We start from the raw sequence: 25738 nt of genomic DNA, 5'->3' as shown, positions 1-25738 counted from the left end.
TTATTAGAATTTACATTAACTTATATTACTTCACTTAAGGTACGAACATGCTATTAGAAGGCAACCATGCCAGGCGACTGTTGACTGGCTTGCTGATCGTTTGTGTTAAAAACGTTGGTAACCGATTGACAGCTTACTGAACAAAGAGGAGGTTGGCAGATTAGAGAGAACCAACACTGTCTATGGAATTAAAGTTGAGTAGGCTTATGGTTTTAATATTTGTAACAATAGTACCTATCATCTTCATCATCTGGATGTGTGGCGTTCCTCCACAGTGCGGTTTTCTGCTGCATACTAACCAAACTTTAAAATGAACTTCCTTACGAAACTATGTGGGTATTTAAAAAAAAAGATACGTTCACCTTTTAAAATTCCGGTAACACACACGTCTTTGAGATTGTTCGAGTGTTGCAAGATACTGTGATTTAATCAGGTTTCCGAAGGCTCGTTTGTACCCCTTTTTCCATAAAAAAACCTAATGGAGTTATGTTCGGACGATCATAAAATGTCTTTTTAAAAATTATTATTTACTACGCAAATCATTAATTATAATAATATTAAAACATGTGTTACTTAAAACAAGACTGGAGCGAAAGTGAACAGTAAAAATATTAAATTAGAATCAATCGAAGTTCAGCGTCGTTTCACAACACCTGCTATCAAGTGAGCCCAATGACGGTCCGTTGAAGGACTGAAAAGAAAAAAAACAAATGGCTCCACTCAAGTTCGAAAGTGGCCGTGCACAGCTAGGCGAGCTTACATCAGAAGTCGCAAGTTTTTCGTTAGTGGGTCAAGTTGCCCACTGCCAAGCAAAAGTCGAACGCTCAAGTACCGCACTTAGAAACTTTATATTGAACCAGTTTGCAAATGTTGCCCATTTAGCTAACATTGATTTTAACGTATTATCTAGGTTATATTGTGTCAGGGAGTCTGTTTTCTAAACGACATACCTTTTACATGCTATGTAGGTACGTGCCGGAGACTGGATATAAGTTAAATACTCCATAGGGAATGGCAGAGATAACGAACACACATTTGCCATATTCCATAAATAATATGACTGTTCAATATCAAGTGTACTGACACTTTATGAATTTGCAAAATACTGGGTTCCTCATTTTATATTATTATTGAATTATACGTACGCCACTGCACAGAATGTTTGCTCTCCATAACTCTAGATTTAATGATGTAGATATGTTTTCGTGTTAGACATCCTTGTGTGCATATTTCTATTTTTACTTTATCTGCTTTATGTTTAAGGATGTATCTGTATTTGTTTCCAAATAAATAAATTCCCTACGAGTTATCTAAATACGTTGTTCTCTGTGGGATTATCTTCTGTAGTCTTTGGGATTTAAGTAAATAATTATTAATCAAGTAGGTGCCTGTCGGTGCGTGAAAATCGGTTCATTCATTTAAAAGTTACTGCCAATTGAAAATTCAAAAAATAGTTGTATGTATATTAAAATTTTATCAGACTTCAACAACAGCTAATTCTTTGAGCTCGAAATATATAATATTATATAATAATTTGTGTAATTATATTTTTGAGTTTCTCGATGAGCTCCAAAATATAATTTGTGTAGTTTAGTAGCGGAAAGTAGCAGGGATGGCCTTTAGGGCCAACCGTTTTCCTAATTTTTATTATTACAATTTAAGACAAGATTTCTTCAGTCGAATTTACTCTTTTTGCATCTTACTAGCAATCACTGCATATTTATGTTAAGTAAAATTATGTACTTATTACATTTTTCTAAACTGTATTGATGCGCATTTTTTTGAAATAATTTATTTGGCCACTTTTTTCACGCAAGGCTCTCAATTTGTCAAAATTGTCTGGATATAGCGAAGGCCTTTGATCGTGTATGGCACACGGCGCTTCTCACAAAACTTCCATCATTTGGGCTTCCCGAGAGCTTATGCAAGTGGACCTCCAGCTTCCTCACTCACACAGCATACAGGTCGTTGTCGACGGTTATTGCTCGAACCCGAAGCCCGTGAACACTGGAGTGTCCCAATGCTATGTGCTATCTCCGACGCTGTTTCTTTTGTATATCAATGATATGTTAGACACCTCCAACATACATTGCTATGCAGACGACGGCACTGGTGCCGTATACCGTATACACGGGCTATGCACTTCTTTCTCGGGATATCGTCCACCAGAGCCGGGAGAAACTCGTGTCTTCTATCGAGTCCTTTCTTGAGAAGGTCCCGGAATGGGGTAAATTGAACCTTGTCCAATTTACGCGTTTATCATGTTTGCGCGTTTACTACTAAATACCCCATTTGTCGTATCACCGCTCTTCGACAACACTTCCCTTTAAGCCTCGCCTAGTATCAGAGTACTGGGTCTCGAAATCTCGAGTGATTGCCGATTCCGTGTTCATCTGGACAGCAAAGCCAAATTGGCTTAAACCAACTTCACGCCAGCCCACATTATAGCGCTCTACAAAGTGCAGGTCCGGCTACACATGGAGTATTGCTGTCATCTCTGATCTGGCGCACCCCCGTATCAGCTCGATCCATTTGACCGCGTGCAACGCAGAGCAGCCCAAATTGTCGGGGTCCCAGTGCTCTGTGAACGGCTGGATCACTTGGCGTTACGTACAGACGTGGCTTCATTGTGTGTCTTCTACCGCACTTCTCACGGGGAGTGTTCCGATGAGCTGTTTCACATGATGACATTATCATCCCCACCATCTGGATGTGTGGCGGTCTCCACAGTGCGGTTATCAAGGAACTTTCTCCCACGTTTACGATACGACGTGGGTACCTTCAAAAAAAGCGGGTACACCTTCCTTAGAGGCCGGTAACGCTCCTGTCATTCCTCTGGTGTTGCAAGAGAATGTGGGCGGCGGTGATCACTTAACACCAGGCGACCCGTACGCTCGTTTGTCCTCCCCCCTTTTTCATGAAAAAAGATCATCAATTTAATATTGATATTTATATATATTATACGAATACATTTTACTTTCAAGTATACTTCGTACAATGTGAGCAGCCATATACAACAATAAGCGTGCAGATTACACTCCATTAGCCAGCCAGTAAATATTTACAATCTGGATAAATATCGCATTTTTATCTCTCTCTAATAATATCTCGCGTGCGCTTTTACGCCTTTTGATTCTTCGCAATATATTTGATTATTCAACTGCATATTTATTTAAGAAACTGCATTAATGCCGTTTTACCGATGCCTTTCAACCAGTGTGAGTTGCCAGTGATGACTTACGGTACGCAGGCGTGGTCGCTAACTATGGGCCTTATGAGGAAGCTCATTGTCGCTCAGAGGGCAATGGAGAGGGCTATGCTCGGAGTTTCCCTGCGAGATCGAATCAGGAATGAGGAGATGCGTAGGCGAACCAAAGTCACCAACATAGTCCAAATGATTGCGAAACTGAAGTGGTAGTGGGCAGGGCACAGCTACTTCGCCGGAAGACGTCTACTGCTGCAGCCGTGATGATGATGACGACCGATGCCATCAAGCGAGTTGCAAGTCTTAAGTGGCAGTGTGTAGGACACATAGCCCGGAAACACGGCTCATCCATACGAGAATTGGAGGCCCCGGGGCAAAAAGAGTCCCCGAGGCCGACAATTGATATGATAGAAGTGAACTGGGTTAAAGTAGCGTTAAACCGGGCTAAATTAATCAATTTAAAAAGGAGGCTTACACGTACCAGTGGGAGGCTCCTTTGCACAGCGCGCCGGCTAGATTATGGGTAACACAACGGCGACTATTTCTGCCATGAAGCGGTAATGTGTAATCATTACTGTCTTTCGGTCTGAAGGGCGCCGTAGCTAGTGAAATTACTGGGCAAATGAGTCTTAACATCTTACGCCTCAAGGTGACGAGCGCAATTGTAGTGCCGCTGAGAATTTTTGGGTTTTTCAAGAATCATGAGCGGCACTGCATTGTAATGGGCAGGGGGTATCAATTACTATCAGCTGAACGTTCTGCTCGTCTCGTCCCTTATTTTCATAAAAAAAATGCCAGACATCAACTTGGTGAGGTTCAAGTTTCGTATTTCGACGTGATATTCGGGTGTTAATTATTGTAATTCGATACACACATACGAACGTTATTCACAATTAAAAAACTAATAAGAATATCGCTAGCCAAAAACTGTGTTATTAATAAACGCGAAGTAAACTTACTGCAAGTTTAAAATTATTGTCTTTTTCTTACCTTTGTCACTACAGAATTACGTATCAGAAAGAAGTAATTCTAAAATTGGAGTAACATTACACCGCGTTTATTAATAAGACAGAAAGTGTCCAAAGAAAATCATCATCATCGTCATCATTAGCCGGAGGACGTCCACTGCTGGACAAAGGCCTGCCCCAAAGATCTCCACGACGATCCTGCGCTGCCCTTATTTGGATGTATTCCAGCGATCTTGACCAGATCGTCAGTCCATCTTGTGGGGGCCTACCAACACTACGTCTTCCGGTACGTGGTCGCCATTCGAGGACTTTACTGCCCCACCGGCCATCTGTCCGTCGAACTATGTCGGCCCTGCCCACTGCCACAGAAAATAATAAAATAATATTCTTTCATTACAGGCACTAATTTGACCTACGAATACAGAATAATAAAAACATACAAATATAAAATGTTAAATTTATGTTACTAAAATATCAATCAAAAATCTTCCTAAAAAGTTCCATTATCAAATTTCGTCAATGTATTTCTATTTATCTTATTATGTGTAGCCACGTCGGGAAACTTTCAGTATTCTTCACGTTTTTTTTTATTTCCAGCATCTGAGTGGCCAGTGATTAGCAAACCGCTGAAGGTTATACGAACTAAGGAGAACAAGCTATCGAACAGATTCTACCCGTACGACGACATCGAGACCGAGTGCCAGCTAACTATCGACGACGATATTATCATGCTGACTCCTGATGAGCTGGAGTTCGGGTGAGACTTCTGTCTTTTTTTTAATGAATACGACGAGCGTCATTTAATTATTGGTCATTGACCTGCACCCAAACTCTGTCAAAGGAGCATTGCCGGCTCTAGATATCGACCTGGTGTTTCCAGTTGAGTCCTTTGAAAACTGCCTTTATGTGGATGATATTTTATCCTGCTATCGTGGAAATCTACACGTCAAACAAACAAACAAACAAACATCAAATCCTACTAATATTATAAATGTGAAAGTTTGTATGTCTGGATGTATGTTTGAACTTCTTCTAAATCTACTGAATAGATTTTGATGAAACTTTACAATAATATAGCTTACACACCAGAATAACAAATAGGCTATAATTTATAAAACTTTAGTGTGAATTATACAAAATATAAAAGAAGTGTGATTGTTACTAATGAATACATTTAGCGCCATCTCTTATCAACTAGCAAGAAAAAGATCAATACAATTTATATGGCAAAACAACGTTTGCCGGGTCAGCTAGTAGGATATAATATGACTTATTGAAAGTCAAAAACTACCCATTAGAAAATGTATGCCTCATGCCTGATCTTTCAAAGGCTTTCGACAGAGTATTTCATCCTATACTAATTAAAAAACTTGAAGATCATGATATAAGAAGAACCACTGTTGAATGGTTAACTTTTAACCTTTCAAAGAGACCTCAATATGTCGTCATCACGAAACTTCATGAATATAACGAGATGAAGTCATACGCATCTGACCATAAATTATCTAAACACGTGGTTCCTCAGGGAGGTGTTCTTAGCCCGTTTCTATTTTTATACGCTTTTTATAAGCTTCACCTGTATAGAAGAACCACTGTTGAATGGTTAACTTTTAACCTTTCAAAGAGACCTCAATATGTTGTCATCACGAAACTTCATGAATATAACGAGATGAAGTCATACGCATCTGACCATAAATAGTCTAAACACGGGGTTCTTCAGGGAGGTGTTCTTAGCCCGTTTCTATTTTTATACGCTTTTTATTAGCTTCACCTGTATGTATGTTTGTTTGTAACCGACTCATTTGGGCCCGATTTTGACTCACCTTAAACGGCCAGATTTCGTTCAAACTTCGTAGATTGATAATACATTAATTTGAAAAATTATTCCATTTTTCAATTTGCAAAATAAGATTTTTCTCAATTTATATAATTTTTTCATCAATCGTCGGCAGGAATGGATGTTCGTTTTAAATTTCAACCATTATATTTTCAATCAAAGCGTGTTTTTTAGTTTTTTTTAAACTATTTTTATTATTTAATTGAATACAATGATCGTCATTTAAGTATTGGTCGTTGACCTGCGCCCTAATGAGATTTTCTTTCGCCGCTTCTTCTCTCTCAGCGCCATTTTTGTCCGAAGCAGTATAAAAACTAAACACATTAATATTGTATACATTCCAAATCACATGTCCTGTACTATTTTTATTTTTTGTTATCATTTAATTAACTTAGTTTATTATTTAGATCTCTGTGGATGAACATAATTCCTTATTGTATACGGAGAGGGGCGTTGTTAGCTGCACTACAGTTTATTCTATTATTTATTTATTATATTAAAATTTGTTTGGCGCCGTTGAGCACTTTTCTTGGGTTTGGTATAATATGTTAAGCTATCAGTTAACTACCAGGACACGTGGCCTGATCGAAAATTCGTAATACGGTCGATAAAATTATGGATGAATGGTTTATACATCGAACTAATTATAGTTCGACAATTCCAACTTAATGATCGTACGGTCATTGGACCAGTGGTTGAATCATTGTGATTGCGAAGCCGAAACACCGCCAGGTCGAGGGATCGAATCTCAGCCGTTAAATATGTTTCCAGTTTATTATGGATGAAAGTTGATTTTCTGAGAGAATTTTGTGTACGATATCGCAATATTGTATGAATCACATAAATGCTTGTACTATTATACTGATTAATATTGTGTGTCTTCTGCCGCATTTATCACGGAGAGTGTTCCGAAGAGCTGTTTAACCTGATTCCTGCCGCCGAATTCCACCTTCGCACGACACGCCACAAGTTAGGATATCATCCCCACCATCTGGATGTGTGGCGGTCTTCCACAGTGCGGTTTTCAAGGAGCTTTCTTGCACGTACTACAAAGCTGTGGAATGAGCTTTCTTGTGCGGTGTTTCCGAGACGATACGACATGGGTACCTTAAAAAAAAGCGCGTACGGTGTACGCGCTTTTTTAGGCCCTTAAAGGCCGGCAACGCTCTAGCGATTCCTCCGGTGTTGCAAGAGAATGTGGGTGGCGGTGATCACTTAACACCAGGTGACCCGTAGGCTCGTTTGTCCTCATATTCCATAAAAAAAATAAAAAAAAATAAGCAATTCGTGCTAAATTATTAACTAGTTCCAAAATATTCAAAAATGTACAACGTTAATGTTTAAGTTTTCAAATCTGCCGGCACTCCCGGAGTGCAAGCCGTATTTTTGTATTAGCTTTGTCAAATTGTTACAAATAATTTATTTATTTTACAATTAATGTTTCCAGTTTTGACGTATGGCGGGAATTCCCGGACAGGATAGTTGGGTTTCCGTCTAGACTCCACGTGTGGGACAACGTTACTAGCTCGTGGAAGTACCACAGTGAATGGACCAATCAGATCTCTATGGTAATTGTTTTATCATGGTTATGGTCTATTTCAATATTTTTTATATATCTGATAGATTTATTACCATCCCACTATATACTGACACTTTGACCACCACACACGACTGGTCGATCCTGTCGTAGCGAACTCTGCTTTTACTGGTAATAGAATTTATCTTTACAGTCTTTTTCTGAAAAATATTTCATTTGTGTATGTTCATAATTCCCCTTTAACCCCCGTATTCATAATAGTCTGCTAACTTAAAGCATTGCTAATTCTCACTCTGTCTTCTACTATTGACTTAAGTCAGAATGAGAAAAAACACTCCTAAGCGGCTGTTTAAAGTTATCGGACCATTATGAATAAGGGGGTAAATGTTTACATTTTGCTTACCAACACTATGTCTTCCGGTACGTGGCCGCCATTCGAGGAAGTCCTTGAAGTCCGTTATTTTTTTTATGAAAGTTCAATAATTGTATGCCAGGTGTTGACTGGTGCGGCCTTCCACCACAAGATTTGGTCGTGGTACTACACACACAAGATGCCAGTTGAGATCCGAACATGGGTTGATGACAACTTTAACTGTGAAGACATTGCTATGAACTTCCTGGTAGCTAATGTCACAAGGAAACCGCCAATTAAAGTAAGTTATATCGTTGTTCCCATATGGAATGTTATGGTTATTTAACATTCCAATTAGTACACAAATAAAATTTGAAAAACAAAATTTTATGAACGATGCGGGATTCGAACCCACGACCTCCAGCGTTCCGTGCCGATGCTCTAACCAACTGAGCTAACCGTTCGAGTACCGCCTCGCTACAAAATTCTGTTTGCTTTGTTCAACTCTCAGGTTGTCGTATCAAATTGACTTGAGATGTCGGTCTTGTAAATCTGAACAATACCGGGATTCAAACCCCCCGCGATATCCCGCATCGTTCATAAAATTTAGTTTTTCAAATTTTATTTGTGTATTAATCCTAAGAGTGAGGGTTATCACTTTAAAAACATAACATATTATTTCAATTAGTACCAACATTTAGTTATGATAATATTAATATGATAATTTGTAACTTGTAAATATTATATTGTTTTAGCTATTTTATCTATATATATATAAAAATTAATTGCTGTTCGTTAGTCTCGCTAAAACTCGCGAACGGCTGGACCGATTTGGCAAATTTAGGTTTTGAATTATTTGTGGAAGTCCAGAGAAGGTTTAAAAGGCGATTAAATAGGAAAATGCTGCTAAATTAAATAAAAACAACAATTTTGTTTTTACTTTGATGTGTCCATACATAATTTCTTTGAGAGAATTTATTGACGCACGGTTTGACAGTTCTCCTGTGAAATAATTTCATTACGACAGCAGAGTGCATATTTTACGAAGTAATTTTTGTTGTTATGATATATTATTGACAAATTCATATAAAAACATTATTTTATTTATTGTATACAGATGCAAAATCTTAGTGATGTCACTTTATTATGAAGTTGGTAGTTTCGTATTATTAAGGTTGGTAGTATGGTAACTGTTTTGAATTGCTCTCAGCTATTGGGCACTTCTTGTTGGGGCAGTCGAAAGTATCGGACATGTAAGCTGCTGGTCACCAGAATGCCCTAGTGTTATAAATCATTTAGTGTTACTTAAATTATTGAATATATTTTCTATTCAAGTGGTTCCTAAAAGTGTTTAATTATAGGAACGTCTACCAAACATGAGACGCCTAAAATAAATTTATGTTCGAGAAATGAATAAAAATTGAATGCATTTATTTCGACGCACCTGTTAGCTGAATTAATGGTATAAGAGTTGTGTTCTTCTTTTGGCGCATTAGGGAAAAAATACAGAGTGAATTTTTACGATGCGTGTGCACATCGTCACGCAAATTCGACACCCTTACGTTAGTTGTTCAATACCGTTCACCGTACCGTTGGTTCAGACCATATATAGGCAGCTTGTAACTTTTATGTTTATTGAACCATGGACGAATGGACGAGGATTAAATAAAGTATAAATCCTCGCGTGCGTACATAAGTAACCACTTTTTAAAGATTCTGAATAGAAGTGTCGTTTTAGTTTAATAATTTAATAAGAATCTAATTTTTTAATGCATTTTATTAAAAATGTAATTATTTATTGAAGTAGGCGTTACTTTGCGGAAATCCATAATTATCCAAATGTTTTGAGCCTTCTTTAGTGTTAGTTCCGCCACGAGTCTGGTGCCAGAGTTTGGCGAGTCAACATCTCCTCAGAATGCCTCGTGTAGAGGCGAAACACATATCGAATTGTTTAAAGACGAGTATTGGCTCAAAACATTTGGACTGTAGTTATTGTTATTGGATTGTAATATATATGAATCCAATGCTAATTGCAGGTAGCACCCAGAAAGAAATTCAAATGTCCAGAATGCACGAATACAGAGATGCTATCCGCGGACGCTCGTTACATGACGCAGCGTTCCGCGTGCGTGGACAGGTTCGCTAACATCTACGGCCACATGGCGCTCCGATCCGTCGAGTTTCGCGCCGACCCTCTGCAGTATCTGGAGACCAGTGTTATACCGCCACTCTATCCCAACATAGGAGCGCTGTGATGAGGTATGTTTGTACACAAAATTTAGCCCCGTTAACAGTAACTAACATATATGCTGTTTAGCTCCGTCGAGGTTCACGCGTCGAGACTCTACAATATCTAAAGACCGGTGTACTACTGTTGGCTTATCTCAATATATGAGAGAATTGGCATCGTTAGTTCGTAGCAATTCTGAGCCTACCTGGGGCGATTTTCGAATGTCTAGGACCCATGTGGCGTTTAGCTACGTCGGAGTTCGCGCGCGCTTTACACGGACTAAAGACCGGTGTTATACCACCGCTCTATATCAATATAGATTTAGCATCGTTATTTTGTTGCAATGCTACGCCTTGATGGGCAGATTTCCGAACATCTATGCCCATATTCTTTGCTTGAAATCAAAATACGCGCGGCCCCGCTAGCGTGGCTATCCAATAGGGACTCACGGTCACGAGCAAGCGATGACGTACGCGCGAACTTTGTTCGTCAACTACTTCACTGATCCGACCGATCTTTTAAGAATGGAGAAACATAGAAAAGCAACGCATTGCGCAGTTTATTGCAGCCCAAATTATTATTTTTTAAGCCTCCTAAAGACGCTGAAACAGTTTATGATCGCTACCTCTTTATTACTTATACTAAGTAGGTTCAAAGGTTGTGTTTCGTTTTTAGACCATGAGCCATGACGTGTGCAACTCTAGCTCGCGTCATGGTTCTGTTCAAACTCGTATCTACCTATTTAAATAGTTCATATGTTTTGAAGGATAATTGAACTATGTTGAGTATGTCGTGACCTTTCAACGCATACAATTTTATCATCAACGAATATTGGTTTAACAACGAAATAATATTGAATTAAAATTACAATTACATATTGGTATAAAAAATCTGAGCTATTTTTAAAAGATGACCTTACACTAGGTAGGTACAGTTTTAAGTGAATAAGACAACCCTAATGACGTCAGAAAGAGTAAGAGTCACGCGATAGAAAGAGACGCAACATCTAGGTGAATAAAAATGTAGGTAAATAGCCGAAAGAGTCCTTATTTCTTTAATTTATTTTGCGTGAGACTTCTGTACTTGTACTATTACATACTCTTTGTCTCCGTCGAGTTCCGCGCGTAACGCACAGTTAACTATCCGGTCTAACCTCCTAAAATGCTTATATCTTCACAATTTCATCGATGGATACCATTCAGTCATATGATAATAAACAAACTTTTACTCGCGACTTCGTCCGCGTGGAATTGTAACTTTGGGCAGCATTTAAAGTTTTTAGGATACTTTGCAAATAATACATAGACAAACTGCTCTTTCCGCTGCTGGCGGCGCTCTTCTACGATACAGCAGGTATTCCTTGTCATTGTAAACAGTCTCTTTAATAGTATGTCCCTACAAACTTTTATATCGTATTTCATCCCCATGTAGGTCTAAAATTCAAAAATGCTCGAACAAATGATTATATATAATACTACTTTTCAAGTGCCTAATTATAAACTTTATGGTTTTATCTCCAAAAATGACGAATTTCTTTTCCAAGACTATGTTCTTTTCCAAGTTCTAGTCTATCTCTGTGTGAAATTTCATCAAAATCGGTTCAGTGGTTTAGGCGTGAAAGCGTAACAAACAAATTTAAATTTTTTCATTATTTCCAGGTTGCCATAATCGTGTTGTTGATTACATACTCGGAGCAGCCAGTAAGAGGTACGAAGAACTGACACTTGAACAAAAAGCTAGTTTTCTAGTGAATTACAACAATAGTGTGACACTTTTGAAGTAATAATAATAGTATAAAGTTGAAATACTTATATCCGTATTGTGTTCTATTCACAATATTACTTTGTTTATTTTAATATTACATAGTTTAAATTATGATTTACCGGTGAATTAGTTCGCCGGCTAGCCATAAAAGTTCTCTTTGTTTTTAATAATGTCCATGTTTATATGTTATGGTTAAAAATTTTGAAATTAATAGGTGTTTTGTGTGTTGTCGTCGTTTATTGTGAAGTAGATAAGTTTCTATTTCGTCGGTGTTGTTTGTTTTAATGTCTTTACTATGTAAGATTAAGGATCTCCGCTGCGCTCCAACTAGATACCGCAGGCGTAGTCGCAGAGTGTGGCAATAATACTACGCCCACGTGGGCGGCCACCTCGAACAATGTGTGACGTTGACGTGCCTCATGTTCTGTTAAACTTTGCTAATAATTGAAACTAAAATGCCGGGTTGCGTAGTAAAACTTTGTAAAAATAATACTACAAGAAATAAGAAAGACACTAAGATTACCTATCATCAGTAAGTATTTTTGTTGTATTTTATTAATCTTAATGTAAAAATAACGCGAAGCGTATGTTGCAAAATTGGTGGTCTACCTTAACGTGACATTGGCAAACTTGTGGTATACCTTCCACAGGAGCCATAGTAGGAAGAATAGAATAGAACTAATAGTTGCCGTATTAAAAAAGCTATTGTTTTTAGGTAGTGCGGTATCTAGTTTGAACGCAGCGGAGACCAATCCTTAATCTAAGTGCACTTTTATTATTTTGCTAAATTTGACGTATAATAATTAAAATTAATTATAAATGCGTCGGTTTCTTAGACATTTGAATAACGATGTAATTTGGCTTTTTAAATAATATGAAAAATTTGCAACACCGACAGATCTCGAAGTAGCAACACACATAGTTTGGGATGTATTGACAATAAATATATGAAAGGCTGTTCGCTGTTTAAAAGCGTCCCGCAAATCAGGGTAATGTAGTTCTAGCTAATCTTGGGTTTACTTTCGTGACCAGAGCATACCAGCTGGTGAGGGAATGACACGGCAGTGTAAAAGGTAGAGAGAGAAAATGAAAGCATGATTCCCTCACGTTGTAACAGATGGCGTTGAAATCAAAATACTTTTTGTTGTTATTTTATACGTATACTTTTATGTACGTTGGGTTGTTGATATGTATTTGTTATATTATGAATTGGTCGTCATTATATTTTTGCATTTTTCTATATTTAACTCTAAAAGTATGTTTAAAATTTTGTCAAAGTAATATTATGCATATCAAAACTTTTTAGATTCTTTGAACCACTAAAGTGAATGTTTCGCAATGTTTAATATTTTCATCATCTTGAAGATTTTTTGAGTACATAATATATTCATAATTTTATATTAACTTGCTTAAGTTATAGATCAATTTTAATTAACTCTGTGCCATTTTTTTAATCTTATATTAAGTTGTATCGGCGTTGTGAAGAGCAGATTTTTATTGCATATTTTTTATATTAATACACATTGTAAATATTTATTTGGGGGCAGAATAAGTTCAGTAAGTACTGAAGGAAAACCATATTGTTTTTTTTTAAACTATTGAATGAAAATCTAATTAGGCCGTGGTTTCAAGTTGAAATTAACTTAAGTAGTTTATTCATACAGCGAATATACGGACTTTAATGCCACAGATATACTCAAAACGGGGACAAAAATCGTAACCTTATAATAATAAACTTTAAATTAATAAGGACCCCAAAGAAAGTGGTTACTCACGTTTTACATACATATTGTGTCTCTCGGCACGTGTCGGTTTGTTATTGATTTTGGCAAGGCATGTCCATATTATGACTTACGTATTCACTGGACTTATTATGACTCTTTCCACTGCGGCTGAGATCTAAAGAGCGTACTGAGACTTTGCTCAGATATTACATACATAAATGTTAGCTTAGATTTTGCTGAGCATAAGATAAGAGAGCCCAATAGAAAGGTCGAGCGCGCGTGTCATTTTACACAGTATATTGTCGATTATATTTTAACAAACTTGCTACTATTAAATTATAACAGTAGCAAACTTATTTGATTCATAATTTTATAGAAATAAGTGGAAATCGATGAATGATTTATGTGAAATACGGACTTGTTAACTTATTGGGTATGAGAAAAGGAACGCTTTTTTAGATGCGTGACAGTGATGGGTGACAGAGGACAGTGTAGTATACGGGAATTTTATAAGTGTGTAAAAATACGGACTTCGACTCAACTCGCTAGATAAGTCTGAGTAAAGTCTTCAAGTTCGCTCTATAAATCTCAGCATTATACATAGAAATATATTTTGACAGGACATGTCCACGTTATGACTTACGTATCCACTTGACTTATTATGTAATTTTGTTCGAATGTTTATAAGTGTAATATCATATAGCAGCTAATGATCTCCGGTTTATTATATTTTTTTATAAGATAACATTACCTTTTTCACTCAAGATCGGGCGTTTTGTTCTAGAGTCGACTAGCCCTAAAAAGTAAGCCTAAATAGAATAAAAAAATAAAAATTGGAAATTTATTGTGTGAAGTAAAATTCTAAATAAATTTAAGTAGTATAGGCGATGTTAGTCCACTTCGACATATCGGTGCTTTTTGATGATTATTCCTAAAGAGTAGACAATTATAATTATTATGATACGAGAAACGCACGGAATGTAGCACTTAGATATTATAGATTGTTTAGTTTGCGGTATTTTTGTATCGTTCGCGTATAATAATAATAATATTGACACACTTTTTACACAAATTATCTTGCCCAAGTTAAGCATCTATATATAGCCTGTGTTATGGGTTACAAGACAATGATATATTTAATACATAATACTTACTTAAACATACATAAATACATTTAAACATCCATGACTCGGAAACAAACATCTATATTCATCATATAAATGCTTGCACCTACCGGGATTCGAACCCGGGACCTCTAGCTTAGTAGGTAGGATCGCTAACCACTCGGCTATACAGGTCGTCGAATGGATGTATGGATTTAATTATTTTTTATTTGGCAGTGATGAATGTAGCTATAGATGGAGATATAATAGTTATCACTGTATGTTTTATTGTAGAAATTCGTAGAAGTATCAATGAAATATTTTCATTTTTTTTTTACTTTTTACTATGAAATGTAAGAATATATTTATGCAGTTATTCAGTAGAATCAATGTAATCACAAAATTTACTATTGCTTCACTATCGCGTTTCAGCTGAGAAGAAGCCACAAGAAACTCAGTGAGTAAAAGATTTATTGTGATTCCATAATATAATAACAGACACTCGACGTAAATGATTAATAGCAATCTATTTCACTGCCAAGCAGCCTTATGGTCTTTCAAACTGTAATACGGCCTTATATTTCAATTTACTTTATAATGTACTCCGTTAATAGAGATTAAATTATATTTTTGTCATAGATATTGTTGGTTCGTCCATTTTTCTCTTTGTTGTATTTGGTATGGTGCGATAGTTAAATTATGTATCGTGGCGCATATAGTTATTCCGTAATAAGTACAGTGCTCCCAAATTAATAATGCGCATACAGATCTTCGCTAATGGGCGTATTCCCGGAAACACCCGAATCATACAATCGTCCCTAAAGAATGCACTTGCATTTTGCACCTTGTGCGGAAGAAATAGGAGTCAATTCATGTGTTCACAATACGAAAACAAATCGGGCGGTCGGCTGTGGTAGCCGGTCAGTCAGTCGTCTTTAAGTATTGGTGCCGACTGCACGTGTTCAGTCTATGTGGAATTATATAGAGCTCCTATTACACACCCCTCTTGTTATTATTATTGTAATATAATTCTACTAAATTATGCAAAAGTAATGCATTTTACCACTCTATATAGATATCGTCTCCCGACGGTTGGGAAATACGAGCGTTGCCGAAAAGTGGCGAAGATCTGTATGCGCACTATTAATTTGGGAGCACTGTATATATTTACCACGTCATAATACTAGATAGATAGAATATTTAATAATTATTTTACATAAAATATTTTTTACTTTTATATCAATTATATCCCATATTCTGTTTATTACATAATAAGTACACTAGATCGAATTGCCATTTAAATCATTATTTATTTAGCGTTTTTGTACAGTTTATAGATTTTATTTCTAAGCATAACTTTGCGTATTTTTCATATTCAATCGTAGCCAAAGAGTTCGTCGCCTAGTCTCGAAAGGTTTTTATTAAAGAAAAAAAATGTTTATAGTGGGAGTTACCGACTATAAAAATGTCAGACTGAAAGATTTTTAGGTTATCTAACTGTTTAGTTGCGACTGTTCCCGCATCTTTTTCTTTATATATATAAAAATCCAGTGTCCTGATGTTTGTTTCCAATGACCTATTAAACTAATTAACAGATCTTAATGGGGATTACTTCATGGAGTGCAGTTTAGTCCAACTTGAGCGATAGTATAGTTTTTATTTCGATTTGGGACCCATAATTTTGTTTATATCCAATATTTGTTTTGTATGGACATATATTCTGTGAGAGAATTTATTGACGCACGGTTTGACAGTTTTGCTGTGAATGAATTTCATTATAACAACAAGGAGCATATTATGTTACGAAATAATTATTGATGTTATGGTATATTATTGACAAATTCATACAAAACCGTATTTTATCTATTATGTACAGAACAACGTCTGTCGGGTCAGCTAGTTATTAATATAAACCCGTAAAAACTTTTGTACTTCAGCATATATATTGCTTATTCCCTATAATTAGTAAAACGCCTTCAAAAATATAAATATAACCCAAAATTCTCAGTGACATCGCATTTTGCGCTCGTCAGTTTAAGATGATGTTAAGTCTCACTACGCCAGTTTTATCAGCTTACGGCGACCTTCAAACGGAAACGCAATAATACTTTACCAGTGGGAGGCTCCTTTGCACAGGATGCCGGCTAGATTATGGGTACCACAACGGCGACTATTTCTGCCGTGAAGCAGTTATGTGTAAGCATAATTAATGTGTTTCAGTCTGAAGTACGCCGTAGCTAGTGAAATTCCTGGGCAAATGAGACTGAACATCTTATGTCTAAAGGTGACGAGCGCAATTGTAGTGCCGCCCAGAGTTTTTGGCTTTTTCAAGAATCCTGAGCGGCACTGCAGTGTAATGGGTAGGGCGTACCAATTACCATCAGTTGAACGTTCTGCTCATCTCGTCCCGTGGTGGCATAAACAAATACTTGCACATTATTGCTTCAATTTATTGCCATGAGGTACCTATTCTGTGTTTAATATCGCGGACTTTTTTTAAAAGATGTAATAAACATATCTTCGTATGCCATTGCCATAACGTATAACTAACATTTAGGCATAATGGGATCATACTTGTATGGGACTTTCGCAATTAAACAGTTAAGTTAGTGTAACTGTAGTGTAGTGTAAGTGTAAAATAGTGTAAGCTTAGTATATACTAGATATCGGATATACATTGAGTTACATTATTAAATGTTATAATTGTGTTGCGGATAGGATTTTGAAGTAAGATCAATAGATTTTTCATCGGTAGTATTTTTTGTAGTGTTGATATGAAAATAGTTGTATTGAGTAATTTTTTTTTAATTTGCTTTACACCCACAGTGGCTTACTAGAAAAAATACATCAATTCTATAGATTACTAGAAGAGTTTCGTTTTATACTATTTGAATTGAAACTATTCAGTTAGGTATTTAAATTAATTATTGAAACATATAAGACTCACTTGAAAAGTAATGCCCCAATACTGATAAGAGCGGGCGTAACTCAAAAGAAAATATTTATGTCATGAAATAGCTCGTTCACTCCGACTCCTAGGTGTGGTAATATCTATGTTATAATAACATTTACCACATAAATGTTTTTTTTTTTGGCAACACGTGTATTTTATTCATCGATCCTTACATGATTTATACCTTTTATTTTGAGCAATGCACGCACACCATCAAAAAAATACATACGAGTTGCGAGTGTAAGACGTAGCTTGTCACGCACACTAAAGTAATTATCCTGGCCTGTTTTCGTCGGTTGTCTAGCAGCAAGAGACTCCATCTGGACGTATAAATTATGTAAGGTTAGACATTATAACTCTGTACAATTTGTTTTTTTTTTTTTGAAGTGATAACCCTCACTTGTGGGATTAATTACACAAATTAAACATGAAAACAAAATTTATGAACGATGCGAAACTCGAACCCGAAGCTTATGCGTTCCGTGCGAGCGCTCTTTCAACTGAGCCAACCGTTCGAGTTACATATCGTTGATAAATCTTGTAGGCTTTTTCAACTCTCCGGTTGTCGCTTCACCTGCAGGATCTACTTTACAGTTGATAACCTGCTCAAGCCCAATATTTGCATATTAGGAAATTGACTTGAGATGTCGCCCTTTCAAATCTAAACAATTTGTTATTTTTTTTAAAGGCAACGCGACAGGTTGCTTTTTCCAGTCCCACATCGGTCATAAATTTTGTTTTCGAATTTAATTTGTGTAAAACTGTAGTCATATTTTAAAAGTATAGCTTTATGATTAGTACACACATATCGTATATAGATGTACAGTAACCATTGAAGATTGTTTACGATATGTTTTGATTATTCCCCGACTATTGAGCATTCGGTACCGCGCGCCCGCTTACCTCAGTCGGTTGATTGAACTGTTTGTATTGCGAATATATAATAATAATAATATTGACACACTTTTTTACACAAATTATCTTGCCCCAAAGTAGGCATATATAGCCTGTGTTATGGGTTGCAAGACAACGTTATATTTAATACAATATACTTACTTAAACATACATAAATATATATAAAAATCCATGACTCGGAAATAAACATCCATATTCATAATATAAATGCTTACACCTACCGGGATTCGAACCCGGGACCTAGGATATATAGTAGTAGGGATTCCCCGGTTCTGCCACCCGGGAATATGGCTCACTTGTTCGTGATGCCTACTAAAAAAAAAGGGTTTGTTGTCTTCATGTCTTCAAAAATGTGATCCTTGGCTGGGATTTCTTTCTTTTCTGCTTGGGCACATATGCAGCAAAATTTTTTTTTGACGGCCATATACAGTATTTCATACGAATGTTTACCAAGTATTGCTGCCGCTCCTGAGAGTGAGGAGTAGTTTTTCTGATATGACCTTTTTGCCCAGCACCCATGAGCGACTCAATGTCAATTCCATGAATGTGTGATAGAGGCAATGCAATTTTTTTTATTAATATAAGGGACGAGACGAGCAGGACGTACAGCTGATGGTAATGGATACGCCCTGCCATTGCAATGCAGTGCCGTTCAGGATTCTTGAAAAACCCCAAAAATTCTGAGTGGCACTACAACTGCGCTCGTCACCTTGAGACATAAGATGTTAGGTCTCATTTCCCAGTAATTTCACTAGCTACGGCGCCCTTCAGACCGAAACACAGTAATGCTAACACATTACTGCTTCACGGCAGAAATAGGCGCCGTTGTGGTACCCATAATCTAGCCGGCATCCTGTGCAAAGGAGCCTCCCACTGATAATTACCCCTATCACATTCGTTACTACGATTAAAACGACAGTTTTGTGCTGTGTTTACTATTAATATTTCAAACGTGATTTTAATAAAGTATATAATAAAACATCGTTGCAGATGGAAACTTTTTTTTTTACTAGGCATCACGAACAAGTGAGCCAGAACCGGTGAATCCCTACTATTATCGATGTATTGAAACATATACATAAACCGTTTAGTTATGAGCATTTTTATTTCGTGTGACGCAATAACGTTTGTAAATGAAATAACATATCAAAATATGACAATATCTATTTTTATCTTAGTAGTATTCATTTTTATTGTTTCAACTACCTAGCATAATTTTAATGAGAAAATTCCGGCCCTTTACAATGCAGTGGTCGTCAAGTAAAGTGAAAAATAGTTTATAATATTAGTCTCAAATGGCAGCTAAATGTTGTGTTTTACGGCCGTTCCCAACATTCAGTCTTATCTCTTACTTGAGATAAAAATCGTAACTATCGTTGACTTATCTGCCCCTATAAACTTATCGACGGTAACTCACCTTATCCGTACACGCTATCTGTCAATGGGACGACGTATAGCTTACCAGCGATAGAAGTTTGTATGGAAATTGCAATCCACGTCCCATCCCAATATAAGGCGATAAGAATGACTTATCGGGTATATTGGAACAGCTTCAGATTATTGACAGTAGAAGGTAGTAATTTATCTCTATGTGTAGATAGTATATTGGGAACGGCCTTTAGTGAGTCGTTAAATTCGTGATTTAACCGTCAGTGTTCAATCGAAAATGGTCCATCCTCTTTTATAAAATTGAAATTCATAGATTTTTTATATCGAAAGATCTTTCATAACCCGCCATGTATCGTGACTTTTTTTTAAACAGATGTTACTAACAAAAAACAAAACTAGAATATACATAATGGTCATATATCACATTGGTGTACCTCTAGGAAGGACATCCCATCATCATAAGGGCTTAACCCTACTGCTGTCCCTGTCTCTCTGGGATATCAATTCTCTAGAAGAGAAGAAGAGCTTCTCTAGTGAACTTTTCTCTTGGAGATCTAATGATTGTTTATATGTGACATTAAACTGTCTAGAATCTTAATCATTACAGTTTATATAACTTTTTTTTGGTTATTCACATTCCTTTCTGGACGTATGTATGATGAAAAAAAAAGAAAATGGTAGCATGTTGTAGATATAGGTGTAAGTGAGTAGTACTTAATATATAGTTAACTCATTGAGATGTACATCTTGTAAATAGTTTATTGTATACTGTGAATAAATGAAGACATATCAATTTTTTATGGTTGTTTTATTTTATCAAGTGTGATAATAGTTATTTTTGCAACTGCTGTGTATTAAGGGGTATTAAAACACGAATGTGGGTGATAATAGTATCGCATGAGTGTTTTAATACCTAATTATCAACAGTTGCATACAAGACTTTATCTACACCCATAATATCCTCTTAAAGATTCTGAAACAGTTTGCTTACTGCTAACATTAAAACAGCCAGCCCTAGTAGTAACCTAATATCATCCAATACTGATTACATATATACAAATAAACTAAGTATTAATGAAATAATTATTTATTTTAGTAGTAATTTACATTTTGTATAGTGCAATAATTAAAATTCACTTGAATATTATGTTCTTTTGCAGCGTTTAAAATGAATCGCTCATTTTTTGTAAACAAAACAATAAAAATGGCGGGGATTCGAATAACCTACTTTTTTTTACGGCGCGCGACGTTCTGGTAGTGTGGAACGCGCGTAAACGAAAATGTCCTTTTTTTAAATTCATACAGATACCACGCATCGTGCAATAAGAATGTGGCTGTCTGTTGAAACTCTTTGAGCATGAAGGGATTGAAAAAAAAAATTAGGTGTGTTGTTAATTGTTATGAAATTCAATACAACATTACAACACTCGCTTGGATGATGTAATGGTTATTAGAACATTGGGTGTTTTAATGTTGGCAATAAGCTAACTGTTTCAGAATATTTAATAGAGGATTTAAAGCATGGGTGTAGATAAAATAAAATCCGAGAGGGAACGAGCTGATATTCACAAATGTAAGAGAAGTGTGGTAGTTTCGATTTGGTGAGTGAACCTTAGCGCGTACAGGCTTCGCTTTATTGTGGTTTTCTACCGTATCTTTTTTATATAAGAGGCCGCAGACAGGCACGAGACTCACGTGCATGGGAGTGGCGAGGCAGCCGCCCAAGAACTGACGAAAACAGAACCTGGTTTCGTCATGTGTCATATTTAAGATATCTATTTATCTTTCTGTCGGCTCACGTAGCCATATGGCAACGGCATGAGACCACCGTTTAGTACGCTGTTATAAAGTTAGCACACAAGACATTATTCCACTAATTTAATCAAATTTTGCTTTCGTAACGCTACACCACACTTCACGTAAGTCTTCAAGATTTTCCGTTTAGTCATAAAAACAAATAAAGTTTATTTTAACTTAACGTATTTCAGATGTCACAAAATCTGACATTACTGCACTGCCCAGTACATGTTCTGGATATTAGTTTTACAGCATCATATTATGTACCGGAGCTTTGAGAGTTAAAATATACTATGGCTTCTCAAAAAGGGTAGTACAGAGTACCCTGATTTATTTGGCTTGTCTTGGCTAGTATATGGGGCACACTAAAAGTTTTGCACTTCTAGCTAATCGGAGCTACTTGAATTTCGAATGTTACATTTTTGAAACGTTGCAACTGTCTTAGTAATAAAAGAACAATTGGGAAATCATTTGTCAATTGTTTTTTATCACACATCAAAGTTCTACGTACGCAACGAAAATGGAATTAAGTCGAAAAGATTATAGAGCGATGATTTTTTATGATTTTAAAAGTTCTCTATCTCCGCAAGACTGTGCCGCTGGTCTTCCAAATGCTTATGGGAGAGATGCACCTTGCTTGAGCACCGTAAGGCGATGGTTTGCTGAATTTGTGAGAGGTCGGGTTTCTTTACAAGACGAATTTCGTGAAGGGCGGCCATCAACTGCCGTCAACGAAAATAATGTAGCTACTGTTAATGAGACAATTCGCGGACTATTGGAGATTGGTGTGAACCAAATTCAGAAAATTTTACACGATGAATTGACAGTTCGGAAACTTTGCTGTCGTTGGATCCCTCATGAACTGACAGCGGAGCAGAAGCGGGGTGGAATGGTGCTCACAGATGCTAATGAAGTACGACCACGGACATTCTAATGCTGTGTATTACATTGTCACAGGAGATGAAAAGTGGATTTATTGTTTTGAACCCGAAAAACACAGCAATCTTGTGAATGGGTTTGAAAATGAGAACAGGCCAATAAAAGTGAGGCAGGCGAGAAGTGTTGGTAAAAAAATGATCGCATTTTTTTCTCAGCTACAGTTCCCATCTGCACAATTCCTCTTGAAGATCAAAAGAGTGTTAATGCATGGTATTCTACCATTTGTTTACCCAGGGTGTTAAAAAAAGATCGCGAAAGACGACTAAAAAGCCGCGATCTCTTACATCATGACAACGCTTTTTCACACACGGCAAACAAAACTAAGTTATTTTTAGCTTCCGAAAAAGTACCTACAACTCGTCACCCATCCTGCACATAACCCCGACCTAGCACCCTGTGATTTCTGTATTTTCCCCAAAATCAAAGATTTGAAGAGAGGTTTCATTTTTACCAATTCCTATAGGCAGTGAAAGCGTACAATCAGCACGTAGAAAACAATGCCTTAAGATCTGTGGTCCTCCTGTTTTAAAAAATGGTTCGATCGCATGAAAAAATGTTTACAATGTAAAGGAGAGTATTTTGAAAAGCAATAAACATAATATTTTGGTTATTACTTTTTTATTCCTCTTATATATTTTTATTCAGATACCAACAAAAATTTCCAAAGTCAACAAGTTGCTAGAGAGTTCAATTTTAAAACTTCTATTTAGTTTAGTATTAATTTCATCTAAATGACGTTCTAGTTTACAATATGCCTTATGTTTTCGTTTGAACATTAATTTTAGAAAATTTAAGATGTACCTATGTATATGTTTCTGCTTGATATATTCATATAACACTTATCCAAGATTTATTTCTATTTGTCTTTCCTGATCCATGTACCACCTTATGCAGTGATATGCCTTATTGAACCCAATACAATAACACAAGTCGTACAGACGCTTATAAGTTACAAATGAGACAAAACGGCGCGCGCGGGTCCACAAAGCCTGTGCGACGATTTACTTTCGCGAACTATTTCCTTGTTTGTGAGTTACACGTGGGCGACTTACCGGGAGCCACAGCTGTAGCTAGAGACACAGATTAATTAATAACAGTAAGACATATTCTGTCATATTTATAAACGCAATGTAAAGTTACTTCAAGTTTAAATTACTTCTCCGTGTCATGTAATTCTGTAGTGACAAGCTAAGGTGAATACAAAAAGTTTTAAACTTTGAGTAACGTTACACTGCGTTTATTAATAAGACACATTATGGACAGATCTTTGTATTTGGACAAATGCTGTGTTTTAAGACAGTCTGGCATGAACTTACCAGCATAAGTTACAAGTGAGAAATATCCTTTTTGGTACTTTCGTATTTCCGTGGTTATTTTTATTTCAAAAATATAAAAATAACTAATTAAGAGTTTGGAGTGTAGGTATTGTTACGAAGCACACGTCGAATTTTCGCTGGGGATCACTATTCAGTTAAAAAGAGTTATTTATAGGAGTTTCTTATACTAAGAAGTATTTTGCTGACTGCTGGTTCTGTTATAAACTATTTCCGTAATTCCTTCCTAATTTCAGTTCTTTCAGAATCCTGTACTCCTTACAAGTAACAGTATCAAAGAATGGCTTTTAATTGGAAATTGCGTTATTTAAATTAAGTTCAACTTACTTAGGTATCTTCAAAAAAAGCGCGTTCACTTTCGCGTTCACTCTGGTGTTCGCGTAACACCAGGTGACCCGTACGCCTGTTTATCCTCCTTTTCCATAAAAAAAAACTATCGCTTCTAAGTGGGTGTATGTCGGGCACGCGACCGAATAATCTGTCAAATGTCGTTGATGACAAACTATCTCTATCTACTCTGTGTCCGCACCAAGTAGCCCTCGTACGCATTATGCCCTATACAGCTATTATACTATCACATAAATTAGCGCAGCCATAACTGATATAATGTCCATAACAGAGCACAACTATTGTTTCAACACGGCTTCGTAATTTCGCGCGTGTTTTCTGTATGTAGGTATCGACTCTTAGATGCTGAGTCAATAAAGTATCAATACAAATAATTTTACGTGACAATATAAAGAGAAGATGTTGAATCAGAGCTTCAAACGCGAAGTGTAAGCGTACTAAGACTTTACTCAGACTTTACTTACGAAAAACTTAGCTGATTGTGATAGAACGCGAACTTGACTTTTGCATTAGACTGACTTAGCTTAAACTTACTCATATTCGAAGTGAATAGAAGACAAGATTTATATGACGAAGTAAACAATGCTCTATCTGACATCGTGTACTGGTTTAGCGCCAATATCTTAATGTTAAATAGTCATAAAACTAAATATATTAAATTTACAGCGCTAAATGTCAAAAATGTAGATTCAAATATTTTATTAAACGGAGTGGTTCTAAAACCAGTGGAATCTGCTATATTTCAATGCAATGGGGCCCGCATATTGAAGGATTGGCGAATAGGTTTAGTTCTGCAGCATATGCGGCTAATGAAATTAGACAGTTAACAGACAAATACGGCGCGACTAGTATACTTTAGTTATTTTTATAGTATTATGTCCTATGGTATATTGTTATGGGGCAGTGCGGCCGATATTAATACCATCTTTGTGCTGCAGAAGAGGCCTTTTCGCGCTATTTATAACCTAGGTCCTAAAGAATCATTAAGAGAAAGATTTAAAGAAAGAAACATTTTGACTGTTGCTTTTCAATATATTCTTGATAGTGTTATATAAGTATGTACATAGGCACATTGAGGATTTGCTAGAAACTGTGACAATCATATAATTACACAAGGAACAAACATAAGCTCGTTATGCCTACTACTCGGTTAAGTCGAGTTAGTAAGTCTTTTATTGAGCGATGTATATGCTTCTACTATATGATCCCAGAAAACACTAGGTAAATACAAATAATAAAAAGTACAAAACAAATGTATTACGAAATTTAAAAGAATTGTCAAAAAACGTTTGGTTGGGAAAGGTTACTATAGCATAAACAATTTTCTTTCACCCTGAGGCTCT

At 36.4% G+C, this 25738-nt stretch overlaps 1 protein-coding gene across 1 annotated transcript in view; it reads left to right on the top strand.

The window, feature by feature from the left end:
* LOC126974418 (exostosin-2) overlaps positions 1-20775 on the top strand; it is a 37472-nt gene extending 16697 nt beyond the window's left edge. Inside the window, exons 4-8 of the mRNA XM_050821903.1 lie at positions 4771-4930; positions 7458-7578; positions 8042-8200; positions 9936-10158; positions 11788-20775. Of these exons, the coding sequence (XP_050677860.1) occupies positions 4771-4930; positions 7458-7578; positions 8042-8200; positions 9936-10154 (659 nt within the window). The 3' untranslated portion in view covers positions 10155-10158; positions 11788-20775. The remainder of the gene's footprint in view (positions 1-4770; positions 4931-7457; positions 7579-8041; positions 8201-9935; positions 10159-11787) is intronic.
* The last annotated feature ends 4963 nt before the right edge of the window (positions 20776-25738 follow it).

The sequence above is a fragment of the Leptidea sinapis genome, chromosome 32, assembly GCF_905404315.1.
Source record: "Leptidea sinapis chromosome 32, ilLepSina1.1, whole genome shotgun sequence".
Classification (NCBI taxonomy): Eukaryota; Metazoa; Arthropoda; class Insecta; order Lepidoptera; family Pieridae; genus Leptidea; species Leptidea sinapis.
Note: the sequence above shows the minus strand (reverse complement) of the source record. Positions and strands in the feature narration are given on the sequence as shown.